Here is a 12,796-nt window from a genome sequence, read left to right as displayed (position 1 = left end):
ACTACGGCTCTTTTGTTTTCTTTTTGAAATAGTTTTTGCTTTTTTTGAGACGTTTGCAAGTCCGGACAGTGATGTAAAGGTTTGATGTTTGATTCAGAGATCTATTGTTTGCTTTGCTGGAATCTGCTTTAATTTCAGAGTTTCAGAAACTCACAGATCATCTGATGTTGTATTTGATATAGTCAAACCTGTTTATCAAATATGGAACATTATTAATTTTAAATGTATTTTATATACTGTATATAGTTACTCTGAGTGCCAACTTCTGAAACCAAAAAATACAAATGATCTAAGGATCCAGGGTTAATAAATTGTTTTGTAAGAGAACATATTTATAGTGCCATGCAGTATATGTATGTCATGTAGTATGTATAACAACAACAAATAAACATTTAAAGAGGAACAGTTCACCTGTAACAACTAAAACTAGTTTTTCCTTTCTGTATTGTCATTGCATAACTTTTTTTCTCCTTGTTGCTCTTTCAGGAAACAAAAGCTGAATTCTGGCCTGCTGTAGCCCCTCCCCATTCCTGCTCTCTCTTTTTCACACACTCACTCTTTCTCTACTGTATCTTCCCTCGGAAGTACACCATTGTGCCCTTGCTTTATAGTAGTATTGCTTTCATTCTCTGTGTGGGTACATTTTTGCAAAACATGGTTGGAAATACTAGAAAGAATTGCTGTAACAGAAAGTGAGAATGGGAGAGGCAGGGAGCTTCAGATAGGGCCGAGGGAGGGGTAAAACAGATCGAGATCAGGCGGGTGAGCGGCAGGCGGGAGGGGGAAGAGAGAGAGAAAAGAGGGGGAGCACATGTGTATGCTTGTCACTAAGGGGCTGGGAGAAGGACTGAGGGAAGCGAGGTAGCTGGCCATAGCCGCCATATGCTGACTGGATTCCTCTTCATGTGTGCTGCGAGAACACCGCAGTTTGTGTAGTGCGCCGGCCGGCTGGGGACCACGCCATGGGAAGCTCACATCTCCTCAACAAAGGCATGCCTCTAGGTAAACATGTTGGCGTTTATGTTGTGCGTGTGCGCCTGGGAACCTCTGCATGCTTGTGCGCCCTCCAATATTTGTGAACTAAGTGTACAATATTCTGCCAGGCTCTCCCCTCCCCCCCCTTTCCGTCCCTCTTCGTCTCCCCTTAATTCTGCAAGTCTATTACCTTTCACATCAGCCTTCTTGACACCACACCGGAATGGTTTGCCTTTTCTCTATCTCTGATCTGTGTGTGTGTGTATGCATGTTTGTATCTTTGTGTGTGTGTGTGTGTGTGTGTGAATAGGCAAATATCTCCTGTTGAAGCCAGCTCAAACATATTCAATTGTAGAGACAGAAATAGATCTCTACTCACTCTCCTTCCAGGGCTAACAAGGGCATGACACATATTTCCTCTTCATTGTTGTTCATATTATAAAAAGCATGCACATGGTCACACGTTCAGACACACAGACACAGGTGAGGGAGGGATGGGATTTGAGATAGGGAGAAAAGACTATTCCAGAACATGGGATCAAGGTAGGGTTGCAAAGGAGTAATGGAAGCGGGTGGAGGAGGTTTGGGTGAGGAGCAGGAGGTGGGAGAGTGTGAGCATACATGATCATGGGCTGTAGTCACGTGAATTTCTCAGACACGTTTCGGGCATTTGAAGACTACTCATTCTGTGATGTCATCAAGAGGGTGCAGGTCATGTCTTAAGATATAAACCTGTGATCTTGAATCTTCTCACTGTTATATTCCTCTCTATTTCATTAACTTTATATCTGTAACAACTGTACTCCTCATGTCCAAGGTCACAGGAAATAAATGCTATAAATGATGAGTGAGGGTGCATTCTGGATGCAAAACACAGCAATGAAAAAATGGATCCCATCAGCAGCAATATTGATCTTGTGATTGTATTAGTTGCAGCTCCTTGTGGAGGATGTTGAAGTTTTAAGAGCTGTTAGAAAGTGCCTTTGTCAGTGCTGCCCGGTGGTTGAGTGGTTAATGTGGCAGCACACATACCGGGTTCCATGTGCAGCCGGCTGCAATGTTGTGAGTTTGAATCCCTGCTCTGACAGTTTACTGCATGTCCTCCCAGCTCTCTCATCCACCTTTCAAGCTGAACTGCCCTATCCAATCAAGTCTCATCAGATGACATGACTAGTTTATTAAAAGAGAATGAAAAAATAAAACATTGCCATTAAAATCCTGAATGTGAGAGATGTGGGTAATAACAGCTATGTAAATCTAGAACTGATAGAAAAGAGATTTGTTACCTGTCAGACAGCTTTAACTGAAGATGTCAAAATGAGAACACTGCATCTGAAACAACACATTCACATATTAAAGGCCAAGAATGACGATGTCAACAGAGAAATGCAGAAATAAAAGGCCAGACAGGGTTGCGTCCCAAAACATCACTTTGGAACAAGGTGATAATTAGCAGCAGATCCACAAAGAGTCGTGGTACAGATGTTCTGTCATTTATATGTCATCAGTTTGTCTTGTCTCACTCTGTAATGTCAAAAGGCTTGGCTACTATTAAAACCTTTTGAATATATAATCCAGTTACCTAAACACACATAAAAAGTATAACTGGCTTTGGCATATTAACAGTTAATCCACTCACTGACCAGTGCAGTCTTTAATATATCTTTGTTCCCAATGATCCCTAATACAGTACTTTCAACAGATGCTAAATCACAAATGAAAAGACCAAATGCAATATTGATATTATTTAGTCTTTTTCTTCAGCTGCTTGCCTTGCAAAGTACGTCTTCATAACTCTATTACACTGTATAGTTTAGTGCATGGACTGCTCCACTGTGGGATTCTATGATTTTATTGAATTATTGATCCAGGCCTTGGCAACATTAGTCATTGTGGTTGTGGCATCAAAGGCAAGAGCAAATTTCTTACTGAGAATTTCTCCATATAACAACTAAATAAAGCATGTAAATGTGTGCGTAGCAATGAGAGGGGAAAGAGTGGTATGGTTTCATGTTGGTCAGTGTACATCCTGATTCCCCACACTATCTAGCTCACAAATCAGAGAGGGAGCAACGTGCGCTACTAAATCTTAGAATGTAGGTGGGGCAGTGCATGCGTGTAAAGAGGTGGTGCCGCTGATGGATGCTTTCCCACGTTTCTTTCATGGGAATCGACCGCAGCTAAGGAGGGACTGAGCATAAAACAAAGCAGCTAGGATAGATAATTTTTCAAACCTACGTGGGAGATATAAAGATGTGCCAAGAGGACTCAATAAGGCAGCCATAATTGGAGAAAATGAAAAATGACACTTGACCGTAGATGACAGTAGAGAATCAGTGAGATTCAGCTTCAAGACTAACATATCGAGGCCATTGTAGCCACAGGAGCCAGAGGCATATCAAATGCGCTGCGTTGGACTTGATGGCTGCCAGTGGCGTCTTTAAGCCTCTGACTTTTCACAGGTGCCGCCAGCATAGCTCTTCACACTTCCTCCAGCTTCTTACCTCTTTACATTTCTAAAACTGTAACCACTTAAGAGTTGACACTTTTCAGAAAGTTTCATTCTTCCAGTCAAACATGGTAGAGTATGACTTTATGCATGGATTTCAGCTTCCTTGAGGACTCTTCACCATTCAAAAGATTTAGTTTTTCATCATTCAGAAACCCATGACTACATAGAGTTAAAAAGTAAAATAATTCACTTACAAAAGGCAGTGATTCACTGATTTATGTTTAGCTATCTTCTTACCAACAATCCTTTCCAAATAAAGCATAATATTCTAGCCAATCTTGTTCTTAGACATTCAAGTGTATTTCAGGTTATGTCCTCTTGCTTATTATGTTTGTATGAAAAACAAAGGCATGCTTTGGCACATCCTCTAGTTCATACTTGGCAGCCTTCCAAGTGACAAAATACTGAACTTCAACACGAACATGGTTGAGTGACAGATCCAAAATGTTGCCTAAATCCTCCAGGACCCATTCCAGCTGTTGTGGTGTCAGTGATGTGGCCCGGCTGTAGGCTGTTCCTCTTCCTTATATGCAGCAGTGCCAACAGTCAGTAGCAGATGCTTTTTCCTTCTCCAATCGTCAGTCAAATTCAGTCCTGATCACAAGGGGATATAATTTCATGTCCAATCCTCTTGAAAAGTTAAGCTATGTTATGATACTGCAATATAAATGCATTAGCAATTAAAAAGCAATTACCGGTAGTAGTTTAGTGGACTGTTTTAGTATTCTTTATTAGTAAACTAAATACTTTACTGATATTATAGGGTCCACAGCAGAAAGATGAAGGCATGAAGTGAGTTTTTTGGAGCTTTCACAGGGAATCTTGAGTTTAATCTATTTTTTACCAAAGAAGACAGTGTTTACTTTTCTGAATGCAAAGTTATTTTTGCGCTATAAGTGCAGTTTAGGTCAGATCATAGAGAAACTGAATAGTTTCGAGAGCTCACGTTACGCCCCCTTTTGGTAGACTAATTGGTGCACAGAGGATGTCTTCAGTCGAGCAAGAATTATTTTTGTGAACAACAACCCAATTGAAAACATGTATCCTTGAACGAGTCGTGACCTCGGCCCTGACTGATGTCTGACTGAGAGGAGGGCTATTGCATTGTGGGACATTTTGCACTCACAAAGAAGAATATCATAATTTAAGGAGATGTTTTTTGCAGCTGTCAAGTGATAGGAACACAATGTGAAATGTGTTTCCATTAGCAGATAAAATATACTGGTAGGCTAATTTTCTCCCACTCAAAAGCCTAAAGATTCACTGAGCAATAAATGAGTATAGCTATAACATCTTTTACCTTTTTAATATCGAAACAATACTGATTAAAACACAGACTGCGTGAATATTAAGTGTTTTTTACAAAGTTAAGCAAGAATTTAAAATGACATGATATCCATGAAAAGACTGAAAGTCGTTTTTTCTAATGTGTTATTGAAAAAACGAGAGGACTAAGTACAATGAAGAGCTCCCACACACTACACGAGTAGGAGTGTGTGACAGAGGAAGTTTGAAGTGTGAACATTTGATCAAACAGTACTGGTCAGCACAGTTTGGGGGGCTTGTCCTCCCAAGGTCATGCATGGCGCTGGAATGAGAGCTATTTCCTTTTTCACCAACGAGATGTGGTAGAAATATCAAGAAGAAATTGAACATCCCAAACACTCCACATACCACTTTCAATCACTGAAAAAATAGTGTCGTGTACAGTATCTTAATAATTTCACACAACATGCTGCAGTGCCTTCGTATCAAGAGCAAAATGAAGTAGTAATGCAGAGTATGCAGTGCGGACGCATTAGGAAACTTACTCATGATTACATCTGATTTACAATGAACGCAGTTGAAGCCTACTTTTGTGCTCACATTGAATTCCTTTTCCTCAGTTATGCATCATTGATTTTATATTGATGTGTCAGTTCAACGGCCTACAGGCAAACCCTTTTATGGAAAGAGGGTGTTTTACCCGACCGCATAATGCAGTGTTAGCAGGATAAGTTTCATCTTATTGGTCTAACTGTTTGTGCTGCGTTGTCAGCTCAGGTTACGTGCTGTAATATGACAATGTGGATGAAAAAAATAACAAAAGTGTTAACATCTTTGTGCTAAAATGGCAGAAAATGCATTTATGACCCCGTTTAGCCAGATGCAATCATAGTCTATTAACTTAAAACCTGTATGACTGAGCATGGTTCATCAAAGGTTTTGTACAACAAACATATCTGTTCAGTAGTAAATAACAAACAACTTCACCTTTTATTAAGTCCACTGAGATAAGTCAGTGTACAGAGCCAGGTCAATTGTAGAATCTACTTGTTAATGACCACTTACCCTTGAGTACGGTCTTAGCTGCTCTCGATGGGTGACAGCGTGATCTAAAGAAGTGGTTTAATAAAGCTGGCTCAATGATTTACTCCTGATTCAATTTCTGCGAACGGTTTGGCCAGTCATGTGTCAAGCAGCCCACTTAAGCTAATATCCCATTTGTGTTTGAAGAAGTCTGTAATTATCGGATACAGATGTAACATAATGACCTGCAACACATTTTGACCTTGTCCAGTCATTATAGGTAACTTACTATTTCATGGCGAACCACCAACAGTATTCAATAATGGATACAGAACTCTACTACTACTAGTATTATGACTAAATATTTTGTTAAAAAAAGCTGGAAACAAAGCTACAAAAGTAATCTCATCTAGTCTGGCCTTATTTTAAAGACTATTCCAGGAAATTCCTCTAGAGTACACTTAGCTACAGTCACCATAGCAACTGCATCAGCCCAGAGCAGAGATATTAAGGGATGCAGAAAAGGCCGCTAACCTCAGAGGAGGTTAGCGGCAACAGCACAACCTCACAAGGGGCAAACAACTGATGATATGTGACACTTGGGCAGTGTTGAATGTCTTTTTATATCGAGAGGGGCGAAAAATACACTTGGATTGAGAATCATGTGTTCAGCATCCAATTGTTACTGATAAACAACACAAAGATATACTGATATGCTGATAATTCTCACAGTCTTTACTCTTTTTAGGTATTAGGCCACCCATCATGAATGGGCCTATGCACCCCCGCCCCCTGATGGCACTGCTGGATGGACGCGACTGCACAGTGGAGATGCCAATCCTGAAAGACGTAGCAACAGTGGCCTTCTGTGATGCCCAGTCCACACAGGAGATCCACGAGAAGGTATGCTCCATGTGATTTTATTTCATTATTATCAAGAGTTATAAAACATCCTGCATCCACAAATTATGCAATGTAAAGAAAAGCTAGTGAGAATGAATGAGCCGGGATACAGGTCAGTGTGTATCAGTCCCTGTGGATTGTAAGTGGGTTTGTGTGCCTGGCAGGGTTATGTCTTGGTGCCAAGCAGGTCCTCACAGTGAGCGCGCTCTGTAGGCCCCGGCATGGGAGAAACAGATGGCCTTGGCTGTAACACCAAACTCTTGTCCTCTTGTAATGCTGACAAACATTATCACCATATAATCACCATAGTATAAGCATATCAAATAATACACAAGATAATTCTGAGAGGTGTTTGGCTGCAGACCTTCACCAGGAGGACTCTCATGTGACTTACCTTCATCCACACGTCCCTCATAGAAAACAAACAGTACATTAGATAATATTAAACACTAAAGTAAATACAAGACCTATCATAATTGCTATCATGTAAAAGTGTTTTAATATTCTTAGGTGATTATTTGATTATATGATAAGGTAGCCTACAGCGCATGTGCAGTAGGCTACTGTTGTATTTTGCATGTTGTTTTTCTTTATTTATTTTTACTTATTTTTAAGTAATGTTACAAAAGTAAAAATGATTTACATTAAACAATCCCAAACTCTATTCTTAACCTTAACCGTAACAGACTGCGCCTGACCAGAGGCTACTGCAACACAAAGTACATCTATTCACATCATTGTGTAAACGTTCTTGTTTGCTGAAGTCGATTCTTTGGTGGACGAATGGAATGCGCTTTGCGCTTGCTCATTAGGTGAACATGTCGACTACATTCCTATGTTTGAAACGATGTGTGTCCAGGTACTGAACGAAGCAGTGGGTGCACTTATGTACCACACGATAACTTTAATGAGAGAAGACCTGGAGAAGTTTAAAGCACTGCGCATTATTGTCCGCATTGGCAGTGGTTATGACAATATTGACATCAAATCTGCTGGAGAACTGGGTAAGAACACAACACATTCTCTCCACATCAGCGGTGTTATTATAGCAAGTTTTATGTCTATATGTTCTGACTTCATTTGTTACGTTTAATTCATTATAGTTGACTGAACATTGGAATTACATATTCAAACACTGATAACAACACACTTGGCATGGCTTCAAAACTGTCTTTCCTGAAAACCAGTTGTAATCCTCCTGTTGTCTGTGGACTGTAGGCATTGCAGTTTGTAACATGCCAGCAGCATCAGTGGAGGAGACTGCAGACTCTACACTGTGTCACATCCTCACCTTGTACCGGCGCACCACCTGGCTGCACCAGGTTTGTTAGCTCTGAATGACTCATGATTACAGACATTACTTTATTCAAATTAAGCCTCATCCTGAGATCTGTGGGCCTGTGTTATGCTAGGCTCTTCGAGAAGGTACGCGAACCCAGAGCGTGGAACAGATACGAGAGGTTGCATCAGGAGCAGCGCGGATCCGAGGAGAGACTCTCGGCCTCATTGGTCTTGGTGAGTAGTACGAATGTAATTGTTAATAATATTATTATTGTTGTACAATACACAGACAATTCCACAAAAAACAATTATTTTATTTATAACTGTACATTACATGACAAATGTTCAATTACCAGTTAAATGAGCATGTGTTAAATGAGCAGTTCTTAAGTAATAACCGTATTGTCCCTGCAAAGTCCCTTCAGTAATAGATTGAAACAGAATCAAGTGAAGCTCGGTGGCCAAGTGGATAGCACACGTGCGCGCCACAAGAACAGACGATAACATTGTCAGTTCAAATCTGGCTCTGACAATTTGCTGCACGTCCTACCCCACTCTCATCACCATTTAATTCATGCTATATTATCCATTCGGGCCAAAAAACACTTAATTAATTAATTAAATTAAAAGAGAAAACAGAATGAAAAAGCTGCAGTTACTGAGAGACAAGGCCAACACCTGCCGTTAATGAGAACATAAAAACACACAACATGTTGCTTTTGGGGGATTAAAAAAAAAATACAATATGTAAGAATAGATGAATTTAGTAAAAAAGTTTGGGAGAAGAGGAAACTTACACTTTTGAATACAATAATGTGTTGTGAAAGGAAAGGTGTAATATCCCCTCTTTTGTAGGTCGAGTGGGTCAGGCTGTAGCACTGCGGGCCAAGGCATTTGGCTTCAATGTGATATTCTACGACCCTTATTTGGCCGATGGTGTGGAGAGATCATTGGGACTACAAAGGGTCACCACACTACAGGTACATACACACTCTGAAGGTCACATCGCACTGACAGTCAGCTATTACATGTTACACTACTATAAAACTGAATAATAGGTTACATACATAAAGGATAATATTGTCTTTTAAACAGAATGTTTTTTAAATACTGTGATTATTTCCTCACAATAAGTGTTTTCTTCCTCAGGACCTGCTCTTCCACTCAGACTGTGTTTCCCTGCACTGCAGCCTCAATGAGCACAACCACCATTTGATCAATGACTTCACCATCAAACAAGTAACAAACACACTGATGTCAACATGTTTTGTTGGAAGAGCAAAATAAATTATTATCTTCTAATCATATATATTTTTTTGTGAGACAGATGCGCCAAGGAGCATTTTTGGTGAACACTGCGAGGGGGGGCCTGGTGGATGAGAAGGCCCTGGCCCAGGCCTTGAAAGAGGGACGAATTCGCGGAGCTGCTCTGGATGTTCATGAGTCCGAGCCCTTCAGGTAGTCAGTGGAACATACCATGAAAGGTGAACTGTAACAAAATGGTAGAGACAAAATATTTCTGTCAGTTTCAGCCAAGGCCCACTAAAGGATGCCCCAAACCTCATCTGCACCCCACACGCAGCATGGTACAGCGAGCAGGCATCGCTAGAGATGAGAGAGGAAGCAGCCAGAGAAATCCGAAGGGCAATCACTGGTAAGACCAATGCAGTTTTTAATAGTGTTTTGTCATGCAAAGAAAATAGAGGAGGGTCAACAAAAGATAGAATGAGTAGAATTTCATTCATATTCTAAGCACCATCCCAACACATTGAAACTGCTCTGTTCCTCTTTTTAGGTCGTATCCCTGACAGTCTTAAAAACTGTGTGAATAAGGAGTTTCTTTCTCAGAACAACCACTGGACAGGGGTTGACCCAGCCACTGTCCACCCTGAACTCAACGGCGCGTATAGGTAAGATAAATATATAAATAGTCAGCCTAAGGGTATACGTACAGTAGATTTAGCCCTCACTGCAAGAATTCTTAACTTCCCACTTAAATAAAAACTTTTTTAGTGCACTAAAAAATCTTGAAAAACACAGCTTTTCTAGGGTGGAGTCCACCACAGGCTTGTCGCCAGGGAGATTTTACTTGTCTGTCCATGGAGAATGTTCCAAACTTTGGTTTGATAACTCCATAGAGTCATGTTAGGTGGTGCTGACCAATTAGGCTATTTTATTGGACTTATTATATGTACATACTCTGTTTTGTGCTATACTTCCTAAATGTTCCCATTTGCCAAGTAGTTTTGGCCTGTCCTTGCAGATACCCCCCAGGAGTGGTGAGCTTACCTGCCGGAGGGCTCCCTCCCCCTGTTGAAGGCATTGTGCCAAGTGCAGTGCCCATCACACACACTCTGCCTCCTGCTGTCACTCACCCTCCACATGCGCCATCACCAGGACAGAACACTGTCAAGCCACCAGAGGGAGACAGAGAGCAGCACCCTAACGACCAACTGTAGCTACCTTCAAACTCACAAACTCGTTGAGTTGTCTGGTGACCAAAAGATCTGTGCATGAAAACGCAGCAAAGAGCTAACTGACAACTTGTGATCTAACAGTGTCAGATCCCAAGTTGTCAAACTCCAAGATGATGTTCCAAAACCCACTTTCAATTTGCTGCAGACTGTTTACACTCCAAAGAGGAGAAAGAGCAACATAAGGAGGTACCCGGAGAAAGAACTGATCTTTACTCAGTCAGAAGATACAAACCTAAGTGTTATTGTGGGAATCAAAAATACTGGATTTAATTTTGCTGTCTTAGACTGAGGGCCATGTTTCATGTCTCTTTTAATATGTAAATTCCTAGGTTCATGTACAAACAAGTAGTACGTTATGAAATGAATGTAATGTTTGTGTACAGTTTTAAACATGCACCAATGAAATACAGGTTATTGTATTCAAGTCTTAACAAAAACCCTGGATGCATTTCCTCTATGTAGCCACACTGGTTTTAGAATACAATACCTGGTTTTAAGTGACCCTGAATTAACAACCCCCCAAAAGAGGCAGCTTTTGCACACCTTCTCAGGAAATTAAGTTTCCGCAGTTGGTATTATTGTTTATTTTATTTTTTTCTACGCCACTTAGTGCTTCTGTTTTCTACCTGCTTGCCTTTGTTGTGTCCTACAACATTAGAAGAGTAACTTTTGCCCATTTGTTTTAGTTAAGGAGCATGTGATTTCCCTCTTGGGATTTGTGTAAATGTTAGACCCAGATTGTTTGGCTGTGGGAGGAAGGCCGGTGGCAAAATGGTGTGCTTTGCAGGCTTTGAAAGGCTTTGTTACAATTGAAACTAGTACTTTCATCTTCATCACCAGGGCTTCCTCTGCTTATTACAAATGAGAACAGACAGGTCAAGACTTCACTTTTATTAAATGTACTGTATTATTGGAAGCTGACATTGTATACATCTATACATTTCATAAAACACAGACTTAATGTAAACTGCACTTCCTGTTTGAGTACAAATGGATGAGTGAAAATAAAATAGGTGAAGCGAATTATTATGCACAATGTGGCGCAACAAATATAATGTGTTCCAGTGAAATGGGTCCAGCTTGAGTATACCATTTAGCCACCATATGTGGCCTCTGTGTCTATGTGTACATATGTACTGCCTGCCTGTGTCAATGTGACTTGGTTGTATCTGTGTCTTTAAAACAGCTCTGGGAGAAGAGGACCAGTAGGCACCATAGCATGTGACTGCCATTATAAAACACTGCACTAAGTTCAATTGCTTGGTACCCTTAGAGTAATGACAATGTTATGTATCATTGTGTATGTTTTCTCAAGCAAACATGTGGTTCAACATTTAAGTGTGAAATATGTGTGTTCAACAAAAATCTTTTTAACAACATGACATCCTGCTTCCACTTCTCCCAGGAGCTGAGTAGTCAAACAGTTCACTGTTGCCTACCTGGTCTTGTAGGTGAGCTAGTATGTTAATGATCAGGGATGGATATTTTATTGACTATGACTATTTCTCAGATAATTGAATCAGGGCATCAGTGAAATTCATTAATATTAATGTATTAAACACTGTTTGCCCAAAATCCTATACAAAAATGTTGGAATATGTAAAACTCGGCTGGCAAACTTCACTCACCAAAAGTGAATGGGAATGAACGTTTACTGATGAGCAGCACTGCCCATATAGAGGATCGATATAAACTGAATTCCTGTTTCAAACCAATGTGCACCAAGGCAAACATGCCGAGGAACTTTGTGAAATTCTATCCCTGGTAATAACACACAGTCCACTGTTGCCTACTTTGGTCCCCTTTATGGTTAGGTAGTAGGCGTAGCAATATACAGTATACATATTATATTCTACAGTAAATATCATTATTTTTGGTCAAAATTGACAAACTGACAAAGATATGTTTGTGACTGTATGCATTTGTATGAATTATTTTAAAAAAATAAACTGTGGAAGGTGATTTGTGGGTCTTTTGTTCTACATTTGACTGCTTAGGATTCTCAGTACATCACTACTTCTCAATGACTTCCACATGATGGAGCTAGCAGAGCTGCTCAGTAGTGACCCTCTGTAATAAAGAGATTTTTGGTCACTCTAAGCCAAACAAATGTCAAAACATTACACAAACCAATGTGCCTGATGAACAGTTGAAATCTATACAGTACTATCGTATTAAAGTCAAATAAAAACTCCATTGTTCTGAGCATGTTATTTGTTAAAAGGGGTTAGGAATTTGTGCCAAATTACACCATTAACCTTTGTCATTAAACAAAAACTAATCCGTTCCATTTTCTTCTGTCTTTATCTTTGTTTGTGTGCTCAGTTCCCTTTTATGGAAAGCATAATCATGTAAACAC

At 40.1% G+C, this 12,796-nt stretch overlaps 1 protein-coding gene across 3 annotated transcripts; it reads left to right on the top strand.

The window, feature by feature from the left end:
* Window positions 1-620: 620 nt before the first annotated feature.
* On the top strand, window positions 621-12,399 carry LOC140350879 (C-terminal-binding protein 1-like). Of its 3 annotated transcripts, none has more exons than XM_072436412.1 (11): window positions 621-1,002; window positions 6,525-6,679; window positions 7,539-7,683; window positions 7,898-8,001; window positions 8,092-8,194; window positions 8,816-8,940; window positions 9,110-9,199; window positions 9,288-9,418; window positions 9,493-9,614; window positions 9,756-9,870; window positions 10,224-12,399. In XM_072436412.1, exons 1-11 carry the CDS (start codon window positions 963-965, stop codon window positions 10,417-10,419), a joined length of 1,326 nt encoding a protein of 441 aa, XP_072292513.1. In that variant the 5' UTR covers window positions 621-962; the 3' UTR covers window positions 10,420-12,399. The 3 variants fall into 3 exon arrangements, with proteins under 3 accessions (XP_072292513.1, XP_072292503.1, XP_072292524.1); XM_072436402.1 differs by having other exon boundaries at window positions 629-1,002; window positions 9,487-9,614; XM_072436423.1 differs by having other exon boundaries at window positions 633-1,002; window positions 9,487-9,614; window positions 10,205-12,399.
* Window positions 12,400-12,796: the final 397 nt, after the last annotated feature.

This window comes from Eucyclogobius newberryi, unplaced genomic scaffold (genome assembly GCF_026437365.1).
Source record: "Eucyclogobius newberryi isolate DKJ021-1_F unplaced genomic scaffold, fEucNew1.0.hap1 SCAF_11, whole genome shotgun sequence".
Classification (NCBI taxonomy): Eukaryota; Metazoa; Chordata; class Actinopteri; order Gobiiformes; family Gobiidae; genus Eucyclogobius; species Eucyclogobius newberryi.
The sequence above is the reverse complement of the archived record's forward strand: the minus strand, read 5'-3'. Positions and strand labels throughout refer to the sequence as shown.

Excerpts from the sequence above, each read along its gene's own strand:
- LOC140350879 (XM_072436402.1), top strand. The coding sequence starts at position 963 with ATGGGAAGCTCACATCTCCTCAACAAAGGCATGCCTCTAG. Across the intron at positions 8,002-8,091 it reads GCACCACCTGGCTGCACCAG|GCTCTTCGAGAAGGTACGCG; the intron begins GTTTGTTAGCTC and ends GTGTTATGCTAG. Across the intron at positions 9,871-10,223 it reads GAACTCAACGGCGCGTATAG|ATACCCCCCAGGAGTGGTGA; the intron begins GTAAGATAAATA and ends CTGTCCTTGCAG.